Source organism: Macrobrachium nipponense, chromosome 22, assembly GCF_015104395.2.
Source record: "Macrobrachium nipponense isolate FS-2020 chromosome 22, ASM1510439v2, whole genome shotgun sequence".
NCBI classification, from domain to species: Eukaryota; Metazoa; Arthropoda; class Malacostraca; order Decapoda; family Palaemonidae; genus Macrobrachium; species Macrobrachium nipponense.
In genome coordinates, this window is record NC_087213.1 from 53,666,528 (window position 1) to 53,683,173 (window position 16,646).

Genomic DNA, 16,646 nt, shown 5'->3' on the forward strand with positions numbered 1-16,646 from the left:
CTCGCCATTTTTTTCCGCAGTTGGAGCTTACTGCCATCTTGTTATGATTTACAGTATTTCACTTGATAAACTAACTTAGAAGACGCTTTATCCTACTATTTCCACACTAATCTTATCACCGATAGTTCACGAACACTTCTAGATATTTCTCAAATTCTAGACGTATGTTAAACTTGTGAGAGAGAGAGTAGCTTTATGCTGTTTTGCAACATGACCGAGAGAGAGAGAGAGAGAGAGAGAGAGAGAGAGAGAGAGAGGACCCATAGACTCATTAACGGAAACGAAGCCATTCAAGCCTGGGATTTCTTCCGGCCGGTTGACATAAGCTGAGATTCCGGAAGTGATGTTTCTCCAACAAGTGAGACTAAACAAATAAATCACCAAAGTAAACAAATAAATCTCTAAATAACCAATGAAATCGGCAAACACATTGATTTTTAATAATTAGAAAAATAGATAAATAGACCTACATGTTGGACTAGAGCATTCAGATTTTCTTTCTTACTAAGATAACTGGAAAAACCAATGTCAAGTTTTTTTCCTTTTTTTAATCTTTCCGAGCGAGTTTTGATTCATTCACAGATTTTTTTTATCGCGAAAAAAACGTGAAAAATTCAGACGAATTTGTCAACGAAGTAAGAGAAAAACTTGTTTATTCGAAATAAAACTGTTTTGATAGTTTATTAACTGCTGAATAAACTGTTCGTACAACGCGTAATAAATAAAAAAGACATGCATTTATTTTAAAGATTGGAAAAAATATCAATTAGCAACGGATTTCCGTGACACGCACGAACACACAAACACAGACATATATACGTCTATACATGCCTCACTTTTAGAGAGAGAGAGAGAGAGAGAGAGAGAGAGAGAGAGAGAGAGAGATGAGGACAAGGCTCAGTTTGATTTTGGTGTTGGGTTTTGCAAGTAACTCACTCTTAGACCTATATAAATACATATAGGTCTAAAAGTGAGGTATTTACGAAACCCAACACCGAAATCAAACTGAGCCTTCTCTCTCTCTCTCTCTCTCTCTCTCTCTCTCTCTCTCTCTCTCTCTCCCAGTCGCACAAGCGTAATAAGAAGTCCGTCCTGACGCAATGCGTGACTTCTTCTTTCTTGTGTTCATCTGCTCCAGGAGGACGTGGTTCCTTCTCAGTGTATAGTACCTAGAGATATTCTCCTTTTCGAAGTCGACACAATAGACTGCAACACATGGAGAATGAATGCTCTTTCTGCTAGACCTATACCTTTGTTTGTTGTCTGTTCTCTGTCTTGTATGCCTGTTTCAATTGTGTGTGTATGTATTTATGTGTGCGTGCACGCGTGTGTGTAAGTATTTAAGTGTGCGTGCACGCGCGCATCCAGGAACTAGCTACCAGTTTTGTACCAGATTGTGTTCCACAGTTTTAAAATAATTGCGGTCGTATTATGGCCGGTAGCATATAACGTGAAATGTTATTAAAACATTAAACATTAAATCTGTTATTTTCTAATATTTTTTTACCTTAAGCGTGTTATGGTTTTTATCATATTAATGATAAAAACTAAATGTCACACAGAAAGCCAACTAGACGTAACACAGCTCCACTGTTGCTTTCAAATTACTTTTTTTTTTTCATGGCAAACATTTTAGCAACCAAATTTCCATGACATTTGAGAGAGAGAAAGAGAGAATGCTAAACCTGCAATTTCATAGCTAAATATGCACGCTCACCCCAACCCCCCAAAACCCCGCCCAATACACCTCTGGCATCCCAGATTAGGATCCGAGTTTGTATTTTTTACAGAGGCCGATGGGGATGGCGACCCAGTGCCCTCATCTCTCTCTCTCTCTCAAAGTGATCCCCGCGCAACGGGAGAGGCGCAACGACAAATTCATTAATGAACTACATCGGTTCCTTTGGGACAAGACTCCCTGAATCATTGTCAAGAATTCAGAGCACAAGAGCTGTACCTTCACTGAAATATTGAATTGCCTGATCATACCTCTCTCTCTCCCCTACTGGTGCTGGTATAAGGACACCTAATCCTAAATGCATGGTCTCAAAACTGCATTTGCAACACTGACGGTTCATAAATAGCAAGGAATTGCAGGCTGTATAGGTCTAAGGATCTTCCTGGAAAAAGCCTAGGAAAAAAGTGCTCATTTTTTATCTCATATCCATAAACCTATGCAAAGTAGATTTGGAGGTTTTTAAAATTTAATTTGCGGTGCAGATGCACGTGAAGATTGTTTCACATCTTGGCTTACTCTGGTCTATGATACGGAATCCAGTGAACTGGAAAAAAAAAAAAAAAAATCTTTGACATTAAAGAAACCTTACGCGCGATCATGTTTGAACTAGGCGCTTTTAAATGTTGGAAACAACGGGGTACTTATTATAAAGCTTTCAGAATTCAGCTTGGCCTCAAGTTCATCAGGTTTCGTATCTCGTTAAGACGAGGAGGAATAATGATTTACAGACTCCAATCCTGGCTAAGTGAGTCTGCGGGGAATAAATAGTACTAAAACTCCTTCCCTCGTCTCATTCCCACAACAACGCGAAGGAAGAAGACGAAGAAGAAGTGACGAAGTTTATGCGATAAAACAAGAAATGTAATTGATATCCAAGACGATATGAAAGTGCAGAGTAATGATCCCATAGGGACTGAATGGGAGGTGGTGGGGGGAGGTGGAGGGACTGACAGAGCCGAGGGAATGGAGTATACGTATGCGCGTGTGTGTATTTGCAAGAAAATAATTACATCCTTGCCCGCATTTATATAGCGGCTTTCTCTCGCCTAGAATTTTTCCGCGTCGTAATGAGTGGATATATCATTTGATTTGCGAGCTCTTGTATAACAAGACTTCATTGAATCTTATTTTGCATTATCAGCGTAATAAACGTGGAATAAATATAAAGTAGGATATGTTAATCATTTTGAAGCAATCCTTATCCAGCAAGACGCCTTAAACGGCGGTTGAACTCGACGTAAATGGAAACCATAGTTCAACTATGCGATACTGAAATATTAAACGAGAGAGAGAGAGAAGAGAGAGACGAGAGAGAGGAGAGAGAGGCACAAGTTTCCCCAATTAAAGAAAGTTATCGCACAATTCTATGGCAAAAGAGACGAGAGAGGAGATGAGAGAGAGAGAGAGAGAGAGAGAGAGAGATGAAGACGAGAGAGAGAGAGAGAGAGAGAGAGAGAGAGAGAGAGAGAGAGCACAAGTTTCCCCGAATTAAAGAAAGTTATCGCTTACAGATTTCTATGGCAAGAGAGAGAGAGAGAGAGAGAGAGAGAGAGAGAGAGAGAGAGAGAGAGAGAGAGAGAGAGAGAGAGAGAGAGAGATCGCAACAGCGTCATGGAGGAGACTAACAAAACCATTTAAATTAACCAGCCCAAGGCTGACAGGTGTTTCCGTTTCGACCAAAATTGAGGAGAGAAAAATAATTTCAGGACTACCAACCTCTGTCAAAAGTAGGGGCGGAGGCAGTGAGGGAGAAGCAGGGCCGCCAACCTATTCAACTACAATTGATTACTTTAGGGTAATTACTCCCCACCGGCCTTTATTGATTATCGCAAACTTAGCGGCAATATGATAGTTAGGGCTGTGCATTTCCAGTTCGAGAGTTTGATGAAGATCGTAGCGTTTAGCAGCTGTTTTTTTAGTCATCTTTTTTTTCTTTTCAAACAAGTCGCTTTTTCGGCCGATGATGTGTATAGCTAGTAGGCCTACGAGCGAGCGAAGCAGCAGCAGCACAGCACAGCAGCAGAGCAGCAGCACAGCACAGCAGCAGCATCGCCCAGCCCCCCACAAAAACGAGGAAAGGAAATGATACGATACCAGCCTAGCTAATAAAAACGACAGAGAACACACTAGCAGAAACTTTCTGGTGCTCTCTCGGGCGAGAGAGCCAGCCAAAATTCACAAAGAAGAGGTATTGGCAGCTACCCAGAAACGGGTCCAAGGGGTTTTTTGTTTCAAATTATGGTTAATTTTAGACGATGTCAGAAACTCCAAGTTCACATCGGGGAGGATTGTGTGTGCGGGCTTTATATACAATGTGCAGCAGAAGCATAAGAAGAAGAGGAAGAAGAAACAGCAGCACTCGCACGGTTTACGAAGGGAAATATGAATTGAATTGATAGATTAATTAGATAGTCCAGCTGTAGAAAAGTCGGTTCTCGCACACCCTACCCTGCTCTGCATACAGAATGCGTATGGGGGCATGGAGGTATTTGTGTGTGTGTGTCTGTCTCAAATACGATTTTCTGGCGCGACTTGGAAATTTCGTCCGAGGCGTTTCTAACATCAAATAAAAGAAACGGGCGGTGAGACGAAGCGAGGCAGACCATCCCACCTGATATGGAATGCCGGCGTTCTCCATTATCTGAGGCACAGAGGCCATATAAAAATTTATTATTCCCCCCCTCAAACCCCCACCCCCCTTCGCCCGTCAACTCCCAAACCCCCTTTCCGCAAAGAGCTAAGACGCGGTCGCCAAGTTATGTTTTTCGCGCCGGCATTTTTGCGGCCTGTTTCGCTTTGGACATTTTGTTGGGAGGGTTTTTGGTGGTCCATATATGTTCATTTGGAAGTGCTGACGAAGTCATCGTGTCCCAAATCGCCATCTGCGATGAAATTTGGTGCAGTTCTTTAGCTTTGGCTCAAATCAGCTGGCTGGCCGCATGTCGCTGCCGGGAGAGGGAAAACGTGTCGTGCAACCGAGAATTTCCTCCCGTTTCGAATTCGGCCGCTGAATTCATGAGACGTGTCCTCGAATATGTCCGCATGAAGTCGCGCCGCGTCCAAAAGGCGACAGTTTAGAATAAGAAGTGGGCGTCTGGAATTCAAAACCATAATCATGCGTGTGGCGGAGATGGGCGGGAGGTAGTTGCGTTGGCGGCCGTCAGGGGGACGGTCGTTCGGAATATTTTTGAACAAAAAATTATCTAAATAAAATCCGAAAGGCGCCATAGTGACGAGGTCCAAGGTAGGAGGAGAGCGTCGTGTCCTTTCGGATCATGTGGGTGTGTTTGCCGAAGGATAAGAACGCGGCCAGTGATGAAATAGGCGTCTGAAAAAAAAAGAGGGCGGTGTGTGAGAGTGAGTGAGTGTGACCCTCGCCAGCGAGTATAACTCTTTCGACCCAAAAACGAAAAAAACAGGAAAATGAAAGGACTTGACGATTAATCGAATTTCTTCTTCTACTCCTGAGGTCGCGCGGCGGACGGCGGCGGCGGCGGAGGCACCAGCGGTGGATCTCTCTCCTCTCCTCCTCCTCGCTATTTATGTCTCCTAAGGTATGATATCGTGGCCCTGTCACGCCGAAAACTGAAAAGAGAGAGAAAAAAATATTAGTGAAAACCTCGCTCCCATTGACCGCCCCCCGAATTTTTCTAAAAAGCCCAAATTCGACTACTAAAAATAACTTTGGGCCGGGAGGGCCACCAACACAGCAGAGCCCTCCTCCTCTCCTCTTCCTCCTCCAACTCCAACAACATCTCCTCCTCCAACACCACGCTTCTGCTTCTCCAACTTTCCAAGAAGCAGCAGCAGGAGGGGGTTCAGAAAGCCCCACGCTGTCTGTCCGTGTGTCTGTCTGTCACTGTCCGTGTCTGTCTTGTGTGCCCTTTTCAATCCCCAGCCCCTTCACCCCTTTTTCCAAAAAATATAATAATTTCGAAAAAATAACTCGAAAAGAAAACTTAGAATTTCAGTGTGGCAAAAGTTTCCCACGAGTGGTGGAGTTTTTTTATTTTCATCTTTTTACTTTTTCTTCGAGATTTTTCGTATGCAGAAGTTCACGCAAACTTTGGGAAGTGAGTGAGAGAGAGAGAGAGAGAGAGATGGAGACTGTTAGTGTGTTTGTGTGTGTGAGAGAGAGAAAGATAAAGAGAGAGTGTGTGTGTGAGAAAGAGGAGAGAGAGAGAGACCGGCTCCTGGTGAGTGCCTTGTGAATAAGTGAGTCATTGTTAAAGAGGATGTGTCATAGTAACTTCGCCACTTTACATATACGCTTGCTCTCTCGCCCATGGGGTAGGCTTGGCCATTGGGCCTATCCTATAGGCCTATTTCTCTCTCTCTCTCTCTCTCTCTCTCTCTCTCTCTCTCGTACGAGACAGGATTTCTCTCGTTTCGGAAAGCCTACGCGAGTAGGAGTTGGAGGGGGAGGAGGATTCCTGACGTAGGTTTTGTCGTAAAATGACCCCCACCCTATTCTATCTAGCTACCTCCTTCAGGAAGTATGTCGCTAATGTATTGTCGCCTAAACGAACGTCACAAGTGTGGAAAACTGATCCTGGAAGTCAATGTATTTTAATTATATATTTAATGATGTTTCGAGTGTCATATAATCATTTTTTAATGTCATTCCTTCGGCGACTGTTATAGGAGTAGCACCACCACCAGCAGGATCATCAGCATCCTGCCTCTTCAGTCAAGGTGTTTTGTGTTGTGGTTCCTCCTCCCTCCCCCCCCCCCCCTACTCACGCTCCCTCCACCCCATTTGGTGGCCTACTTTGCCAAGCCCTGTCATAGGTCAGTGTGCACCTGGATGAGTTTTCGGCCCTTCCACCACCTGGGACTCGATGCGGGCCTCAAGGGGGCGGCCCTGGAATGTTTTGCATGGCCCGGGGACAGAGGTCACACACAATGCCCTCCTGGTGTTTTGACCTTGGTGACACTGTTGTTGGGCAGTGTTCTGAAGTGAGTCCTAGGGCGTGTGTCACGAGTGTAGTAACCTGCAGAAGGGCCGTGAATTGAGAAGTCCTTTTTGTGTGGAAGGGCCATGTCTGGTGCTACCCCCGGGCATTTAGCCTGTGTTGCTTGGCTAAATGGCCCGTGCCCTTGGCCGGGCATTTGTGGTTTGTGGAAGTTTTACACCCCCAGGGGAAGTGTAGGGAGAATTGCGAGGCATAGCCGAGTCTGGATGTTTGATTTGGCGAAGGTGAAAGGCTTTTGTGCAGGAAGTGACTTTTGTGAAGTGCAAGGAAGGACCCCTTGGCTATATGGTCATTGGTAGGCCCCTCGCTTTTCCCTAGGCTAACCGGGTCTTTGCACAGTTCAGTGACGCCAGTAAGGACAATTAGCGAGCAGTTAAGTCAGTGTTGACCGTGGTGACCTCGCAAAGAATTTCTTTTAGTCTGTGTTGACCTGTCGTTAGGCACCCCTGATATAGCCATTGCTGTAATGCAAAGTTAGAATTGTGGTTTGTCATTCTGTGGAAAGCTTGTAAGATGCCAATATTCCAACTGTTTTGCTTTCTAAGTCGTGTTGCAGGCTTAGGTTAGGCTAGCCTTGTTCTAATGTCGTAAAAGTTTTTTGGACTGAGTGATTTAGCTCTTTGCAATAGGGTTTTTGTAGAAACCAAGTGGTTGGCTATTCTGTTTATTAAGTCGGCTCTGAAAGAATTATAATATGAAAAAGTGGTAGCCAAAGAAATTTTTGTAGAACTAAAAGTTAAATAGCATTGTTCTTAATGAGATGTGGATGAGATTTTTTTTGGCATTGCAGTGGGCCACCTTGTAATATTGCATTGTGGATTGTTATTTGTGTTCATTTACTTTTAATACTATTTATTTCATTTTTTAAACATAATTTCCACCCTGACAATATTTTAATACTATCTTGTGAATTCCCATTGTTGGTAACAACGTGCTCCAGGTATTCATTCTTCCGTGGGTGTTCAGATTACTGTCCTTTAAAAATTCCAGTATATCGAAAGAGACATTTGAATTTGGAACTAGAGAGCGCAGGAACAAAAGATTCATTTCATTGTCGACAGGAAAAGAAAAGTGTTTTCCTCATTTACAAGAAAAGTGATACTAAGTGCTCTGAAGTTGAATTAGGTCACTTTGGATTCTACATCAGGTCAAGAGGTGAGATTCCCTCCAAGATGGGATAGGCAAGTTAACTTATCGACATCACTTCAGGTTTCATTTTCTTTCCCCCAGATGCCTAATTTAAGGAGTTTAAACACTTCTCTCGACCTAATTTTCTGCTGAAGGAACCAGGAAAATTTGGTGTGTCGTTCTCTGAGGATAATTTGGAGCCTGTAACAGTGAAAAAGATAGTCAATGATATTCAGTGGAACAAAATACTATGTGACCAAAAATGTGACCAAAGTTACTACAAACATTGCTGTGTTATGTGACTCAGTGAAGTGTGTTGAGGTATCTGACCTGACCTTCCCTAATGCTGACTTGCATTTTTGCAAGGAAGTTGAAATTGCAGTAGAGGTAAGGATTGCAAAATATGAGGATCACTTCAAAAGGGTTAACTTTTTATTGAGTGTGGGTGGAATATTGAATGATTTAATTGTGTGGATTGCATATTTCATTAACTTTTTATTTTTTTGAACTTTTGTGAATTTTTCACTCTGAATCATGAAGTTGAAAATAATTACAGTGCATGAGGTGTTTTCTGATATATTTTGAAGTGGATACATAGGTTTTCGGTCGTCAATTGGTTTTTGAATACTGCATCAAACTTATTGTTTTAGCATTTCGTTTACTGCTTTCTTTGATGCTAGTGTACATACTGTTATTACACCGCTTAAGCTAGTGAGAATCAGATATGTTGGAGAGCACTTGTTTAAAGAAAGAATTCTGGTTACCTATGTCATAGTTTGACTGAGATTCAGTCCTCCTCCTTTCAGAGAAAGAAATCTTTGCAACAGTCTGCTCGTAGAAAGTGACCTTCATCAGGTTGGTGCTTTTGCTATGAAGTTTATTATAAAATTCAACAAGTTCAATATAAAATTTGCAAGTCTTCTGGTTTATTAGGCGTTCAGGCGTATTTATAACCAAGAGAACCACTCACTCTCACTCTTGACGTAAAGGATTTGTACTTTTTCAATTAAATGTAATTGTGTTTTTATTTAAATAAAATTTAACTTGTGTTTTCTATTAAAAAATATTTTCAGTTATATTTTGCTGACCTGAAATACTTGACAAGCAGTAATTGTAGTAAAGTAATTGATACAAAATAATTTTGAATATTTTGAATTTTGAAACCGTAAACCAACAGTTTCCTCGCAGTGTTGCTTTTTACAAGAGCACCTGATCATGGAACCTCTTGGAATCGCAAAAGTAACCCGACTTTTGTTTAAGGACGAGTGAAAATTGAGTTGTTGAAGGAGAGTGCAGACATTTGTAATTGCTTTACAAAAGCATTTTGACAGGTTTAGACCCAGATATAGAAATTGTCAGTGGTGATAGTCAGGGCTGTAATTAAAAGCTATATTTTGTTGTGTCAAGAATGTCATGAACTCCATTTATCTAATGTGGAGCTAGTACAGTATATGCTTTGAGTTGTGCATGACTCTCCACAAAGGTCCCCTTCACCGTTGTTGTGTTGTTGTTTATTTTGGAAGTTCTGGACCACGGAGGAGTTAGCTCAGTTGCAGGTTAACCTGTCATTCTAGTTATGATGAATAACTAGATATTGTACCAGTAGTGCATTATCATTTCAACAAGAAAACTGTAGATTGAATTTTGAAACAGTAACTGTGCTAGATAACAGTTCTTCATTTTTTAAGTATTTCTCCTTTTTCTAGAAGGTTATAGATGTGCCATGGAAATGATTCAATTCAGAATAGATTTCTAATTTTTCTCCGTTATCTAGGTTACAGATGTGCCATGGAAATGATTTAATTCCGAATAAACATGAGTATCAGTCATACTATCATGCTGAAATGGAATGACATTGTTTTGAAATACACGTACATACGTACTGGTAAAACATTTCACAGCTTTAGATAGTTTTCTCAGTAATTCAACACGTTTACAATCGTTTAAGAAAGATTAAGGGTAATGAAATGGCAGTGAGAGAGTGTATGTGATAGCAAGGAAGAGGGAGATTTAGGCCTATGAAACCTAACCATGGATTAGTTGGCTTGGGTCCGTGGGGGATGGAAGATGTCTCTTTTATTTTTGGTCTTGTTTATACGGCAGACTACACATCCAAAGTAATTTGATGTTTTATTATGGCCTAGTTTTATGTTACTGTTGGAAAACTCATCAACAAATGTACTTAATGTTCTCTGCGTTTTGGATGTTGTTTGTTCATTCAGGAATTCATTCATATTGCGGGGCCTGGGTTAGCTTGAATTAGATGATTGTTATTACTCTGCCATCTTTTCATGGCAAGATGGCAATTCTCCATGGCCACGGTCAAGTTACACCTGTTGCTAGCCTGGAGAAACATTGATTGATCCAGTCCAGAAGCATTGTCATTCTGTTTCTAGTAATTATTTGAAGACATTCATTGTAGGGTTGATGTGTGGGAAAGCATTCCTAAATCTTGTAGCCACTCAAATAGGTATTGAAAAGGTAGTTTCGTTGAAATTTTTCAGGGTACTGTACTAAAACAACACACAACAGTTGGGTAAAGAAGGAACAAGTATTTTGCAATTGAAATTTCAAATTCAATAACCATTTGTTCCCATTATGTAATGGTACCTTACCCATCAGAGAATGCACCAGGTTAAGCGTGAAGTTTTGTAATACACTGACCATTGCAGGAAGAATCAGATTATGCAATGCATTGCCAATTGCAGAAATCATTAATATATTATTTATAACACATTAATTTATGGGGGACACTGCCAATTGCAGAAAGCATCAGGTCATGTAACACATTGCTCATTGCAGAAAGCATTAATTTATATAACACACTGTCCATTGCAAAAAGCATCAGGTCATATAACACATTGCCAGTTGCAGAAAGCATCAATTTATGTAACAGAAGTCCATTGCAGAAAGCATTAGGTTATGTAACACATTGCCCATTGCAGAAAGCATTAGGGTATGTAACATACTGCTTATTGCAGAAAGAATCAGGTTATTTAACACATTGCTAATTGCAGAAAGCAATCAGGTTGCCAATTACACACAGCATCAGGTTACGTAACACGTTGCCCATTGCAGAAAACATTAGGGTATGCAACAATGCCCATTGCAGAGTGTCAGGTTATTAACATAATGCCCCATCACAGAAAGCATAAGGTTATGCAAAACATTGCCCATTGCAAAAAACATTAACTTTTGTAATACGTTGCCGATTGCACAATGCATGAGGTTGTATAACACATTGACCATTGCAGAAAGGCTGAGATTATGTAACACATTGCCCATTGCAGAAGCAAAAGTTTATGTAACACACTGCCCATTGCAGAAAGCATTAATTTATGTAACACATTGCCTATTGCACAAAGCAATAGGTAATGTATAATGCACTTCCTGTTTGGACAGCAAGACATTTGCAAATTAAATGTAGCCAAATTCCACGTATCTTCACTTGTGGTTTCTCATAGTACTGTAGTCATATGAGATGGCTCTTTGTAGTCAGTTTCAAGGTTAACTTTCTATTAAACATTAGCATAATATTCAGAAAAAGGTCCTGAAGTATTTTTTGTGGTAGGCCTGTTTATGTATATTAGGTGTCTAAGTTTTTGGTGGCTTGTCCATAGATATTTCTTTGGTGTAATTGACAGGATTAATTTTTTATATTATATATAATTATAGCATGTGTCTGTGTAGGCTTGGATTTTGTTGGCTGAAGCTGATTTCATATTGTTGAGATTTCCCACAACTTCCATATCTAAATGGTGTAAGCCATTTCTGATAGGTTATCTTACGGCATTGTCAGTTATACCTCTTATAAATAGCAAGGGTGAACTGCAGGGGCTATTTATAGTCAGTTATACCAGTATATATATATATATATATATATATATATATATATATATATATATATATATATATATATATATATATATTATATATATATATATATAGGTATATATATATATATATATATGTATATATAGTATATATATATATTACGGTATATATATATAATATATATATATAATAGTATATAGATATAGATATATATATATAATATATTATATATATATATATATATATTAACTTGTAAACATTCCACATCTCTCAATTTAGAAAAGATGTGATTAGCATTGTTGTCTTCATTAGCTTTTTTTATTGCAAGTCTTGTTTGGTATAAATTGTTACAAATATTCTTAGCAGCTCCTGTTGTTGTTGTCAGTTCATAAGCCCTAGAATCATTATTATGTATGATGGTGTATGTTTAAAATTTATCCCATAGCAAATCATTTCAACCTTGGATGGGAAATGTGCAAGTCTGGGGACTGCCAACGAGGTTTGTCAGCTATATCTAGGAAAAGATGACGTAAAAATTGAATGCCTTTCTCAGGAAATTGTACATAGCATAGTCTAGATTTGTTTTATGCAAATTAATCTAGAAACGAGTAACACAGATAGTACCATGTAGAACTGGATGCTTGGTAGCTGTAGTGGTTGTGTCTAAGATCAGTAGGCTTGTGGGCACAGACTTCTGATATATTATCCCAGACTTCTGCCTTCTCAGAATATCTGTGATTCTCACTGGTTTGAAGTAGTGATGTGTACTCATTCAAAAATGTGTTTCTTCTAAAATAAGGATGCTACAAAATGTGGTTTTCTGAGAAAGTGTTTGAGAAAAGCAAGAGTTATTACTTCAGTATATAAGTAGTTGGGGAAGAGGGTCATCCCAAAACCGATAAAATGAACTGGATATTGCATCATCAATATCATATGGACTGTGCAAGTCAATTGTGGTGTACTGAAATAGGTCTCCATCAATGGTCTTTTGGAACTGATTTTTTGTTTGTACAGCACAATTTCAGTTAACCAGGATACATGGTAATTGGTGGCTTAATGAGAAATATCTCAAACTTCTTTGAAGAATTCATTGTTGAAATGAATTGAACCATAAAACAGCTTGGTATTAGTGATAACATAGAGTATTTCAAGGGCACCAGTTGATAAGAGAAGTTGTGGCTCGTATAGTGCTTATTGGAAAATCTTTTGCAGGTTTAGATGTGGGATTGTAGTACGTGTCTGTTCACGATGACTTTATGTATGCCAAAATGCTGTCTGTCTGTGACTCACTAGGTCTTAGGAAGCCCTGTTCCAGAACCAGATCCGGGTGAAACAGTTTCATGTTTTGCACACTGAAGTTATGATTCCTGCTATGAAATGCATTCTGCTGTCATTTTAAAGCAGAGCACGCACTTGTAATAAGATATATTACTATGGTTAAAAATAAAAACATTAAAATAAGGAACATACCGTGAACAATTACAGATGAATTTTTGGATGCTGTCCGTGCGTCAGAAGTGATCCAGACAGTTATGTTTGACAAATTGGATATAGATAGTGGTGTATGAACGTGAAAAGAAGTGAACGGGTGATGTTATTAGTTCTGTTTGTCTTTGATAGTGAGAATGGTTTGTTCAAGACTTCTGGCAAATTTATTTTCAGGTTCATCTTTATTCTATCCGTGTTAATTGTTGCCAGTTATATTAATTTTGCATGTGGAGAGATGGTTATTTTATTCATTATGATTTTGAGCTGCTTGATTATAAGTGAATGTCTTTTACTTTGAATCATTTGAATTGAGCATTTGTTTTAATATGTATTTTATTAGACTGGTCATATTTCAATAAAACATTGCTGTGTGGTATCACATAGTACTGGTTTAGCGAGTTGTTTTATACCTTCAAGTTGACTGTGGCATAGTCGACCATTCAAATTGTTCCATAATTTTCTTGCTCTTCGTCCAGAACTCTTCACCCACCCCTCACGAGTACAAGTTCCTCAGAAGTCTGGTTTCTATGTAGACTTCAGAGTTTTATCATTACGTATTTGGAGATACGTACTGCATTGACATCTAACTTTATATTTCCATTTTTGATTGACAGTCAGCGAGCCTCTTAATACTACATTTTGCCCTCACCAGAAAGGTGGCTCACTTAATATAATTGGTAACTTGTACAAACTGTAGTTTTGGCTACTAATGTGTTGATGGGTTAACCAACATGTTTTCCTACTACATTAACATAAGTTTTAAAGCATGACATAATTTACAGGGGCCATGGGCATAACTTCATTTTCAACAGCTGAAACAATTTGGGATGAAATTTGCTTAGCTAGTCAGTAGCCAGAAGATGAGTCCATGTGTTTTTCTGATTGAGAATAAATCAATTTTGAAGATTCTTTGTGTTACCATTTCAAGTTTTGGAATTTTAGACATAACTGAATGATTACACCAAGCAGAAATCCTTCAAGAATTGAGTACACTGTATCATACCACTCCCCAACAGTTAAAATGAATGGGTCCCATGTCCTAGGTGGGATTTTTTACGATAACAATAAACTTTGCGTGTTATTTATTTTGTGACAGTTTTATGTTTATGAATAGTATTGATTTAGTATCTGTATCTCAATGATTTCTCATGGCTGTGGCACATAGAAAATGTTCCACTGGTGATGAGGCTTGATTCTCACTGAAAACTATTTGTCTTTTAGCGTATGCAACATGAGCTTCCGAGAAGGTAAAGCTGGAAGACGGAGTGATTCAGTGTGGTGGCACTTTAGTAAGCGCTGGACAGATGAAAAGCACTATGTGGTGATCTGTAACCATTGCAAACAAAGAGTCAGTGCCAAAGTCGATAGACTGCGGAGGCACTTGAGGAAGTGCATTCCGGGCTATGAAAGTCCCAAGCCTGACCTAGAAGGGTCTGAGGGTCCTTTGCCAGCTAGCATGAGCTGTAACGATCCTTCTGAGTATGCCATGCCACAGCCCAATATAGAGGATACCTCTTCCCACCTCTCTCCTTCGTGGAAAACGGAAAATGTTCTTGTTGATAGTAAGGTTAGTGACTGTCCAATCCAGACCACTGTGGGGAATATATCAAAGCAAGTTGCAAAATCCGCTTTCTGAGACACATTTCTCGCCACCAACAAATGCTTGGAACACCTCGCTTTTCGTTCACCAGGCACTCAGCTGAGTCCTGCAAGTGCTGTTGTTGCAGCTTTTGCCTTTTCTGCAGGAAAAGAAGGAACAAGTAAATGTTTGTGACCTTGGATGTTATTCCTATGAAGTTTTTTGTTTGTCATGATTGTGATCAATAATGAACGCATGTCTTAAGAAAATTTAATGTACAGTAGTAGCTACCTCCTGTTGTCATTGATGATTTTTGGCCTACTTGATTGTGTGTCATTGTGGAAGATAGGGATCTGTGTCATACTGTATTGAGTAGGGTGACTGAATATGGTTATTATTGCATTTAAAGGGCAAACTGATTGATATTTGTTCAGCATAAGTATACTTGCAATTCCCTATAAATGTATTTAGATGCAATTGGTTGCTATACTGCATTAATTTTCAAAAATATTTTCAATATGTTATACACCCTAGACAAATATTAGCATTGTAACCAAATGCACTGCCATTAAGAATTCGTCTTACAGGTAAAATGCAAAAATTAATTGTGCATGCTTTGAACCATCCATCTGAAAAATGTATACAGTACTGTACTTCCTATCTAAAAGTTTTGCTTCTACAACTTGCAGCTTCTGTGAGTGTTTTAAAAATTGATCTGTTTTGAAGGAAAACAGTGGACACGAGTATTCGCACAGCACACACATTCACAAACACATTTGTACACTAAAAGATCATTAATCTGCCATCACTGCTTTTGCTGCTCTCTGCCTCTGAGATAATCTAAACCAGTTGAATTTTTTTGTACGAGGTATAAAAATACTGTGAACTCTGGTGTCGACAAGGCCTGTGAACTTGGTTTTTTGAGGTGTTAATAACCCATCTTACTTCACAGGACTCCCCACATTCCCCGTCTGCAATGGCGAACCAACAGTATTGCCTCAAGTGGAACAATCATCAGTCCAATCTCCTGCGTGCGTTTGACAGACTGCTTCAGTCTGAGTCTTTCACTGATGTCACTTTGGCCTGCGAAGGCAGGTCCCTCAGAGCACACAAGGTAAGGGGTCTTTAGGATCATGTCAAATTCACATTCATAACTTCTGAGTGGCAATGAGTCCATGAGGATTTCAATGTGTCCTTTCTTCTTTCAAAAAAAAGATTGGGAAGCTTGATCTTGTGTCAAATTTTGTCTCATGAACTTTGTATCCCAGCTATGAACTAATTATTTCTCAGTGGCAAAAGTGTTATTTATGAAGAAACTTCTGTCCCAGCTATGAACTAATTATTTCTCAGTGGCAAAAGTGTTATTTATGAAGAAACTTCTGTCAAATTTGTTTGTGATTATTTTATCTTTTTGTATCATTTGATAGTGATGTGATTATAATGAGATTGTTTGTGCATAGGTTGCTCTTACGAGAAAAAGTGGCCTTTCTTTTCAAACTTTTGCTTTAGAATTAAAGTAAACAGTGAGGATTTAGAATTAAAGTAAACAGTGAGGACAGGTACTTAAGAATAGAAGAGTTTCTTATCAGCAATCTTGCCCATGTTGATAAGGAAGTGAATGTGTGTGGGGCTTGAGATTTTGCAGGTCTCAGTTATCACCTAATATTTTGAGCATCAAATTTTCCATCCCTAATTTTCTTGAGATTTGTGTGGAATGAAACTGAGTATTATTTGGTTCTGAGCCATTACATTTTATTAAAGCCTCCTTTTTTTATGATTGAATTTTTTTTTCTTTTTTTTTATACAAGCAGAGCAGGACCAAATGTCCAGATTTATTTCTAACCACTCTAAGAAGAAATGCAATAAAAGCAAAAGGTACTGTAGGTTTTGCAATTGTAACATC

At 39.3% G+C, this 16,646-nt stretch overlaps 1 protein-coding gene across 6 annotated transcripts in view; it reads left to right on the forward strand.

Annotated features, from left to right (window-relative positions):
- Positions 1-4,572: 4,572 nt before the first annotated feature.
- LOC135198648 (uncharacterized) overlaps positions 4,573-16,646 on the forward strand; it is a 37,363-nt gene continuing 25,289 nt past the window's right edge. Inside the window, exons 1-3 of one of the 6 annotated variants that reach the window (XM_064226431.1) lie at positions 4,573-5,292; positions 14,386-14,731; positions 15,696-15,857. In XM_064226431.1, the coding sequence (XP_064082501.1) occupies positions 14,396-14,731; positions 15,696-15,857 (498 nt within the window). In that variant the 5' untranslated portion in view covers positions 4,573-5,292; positions 14,386-14,395. Of the gene's footprint in view, positions 5,293-7,944; positions 8,230-14,385; positions 14,732-15,695; positions 15,858-16,646 lie in introns of those variants that run through there. The other 5 variants (XM_064226433.1, XM_064226434.1, XM_064226437.1 and 2 more) reach the window with 5 other exon arrangements.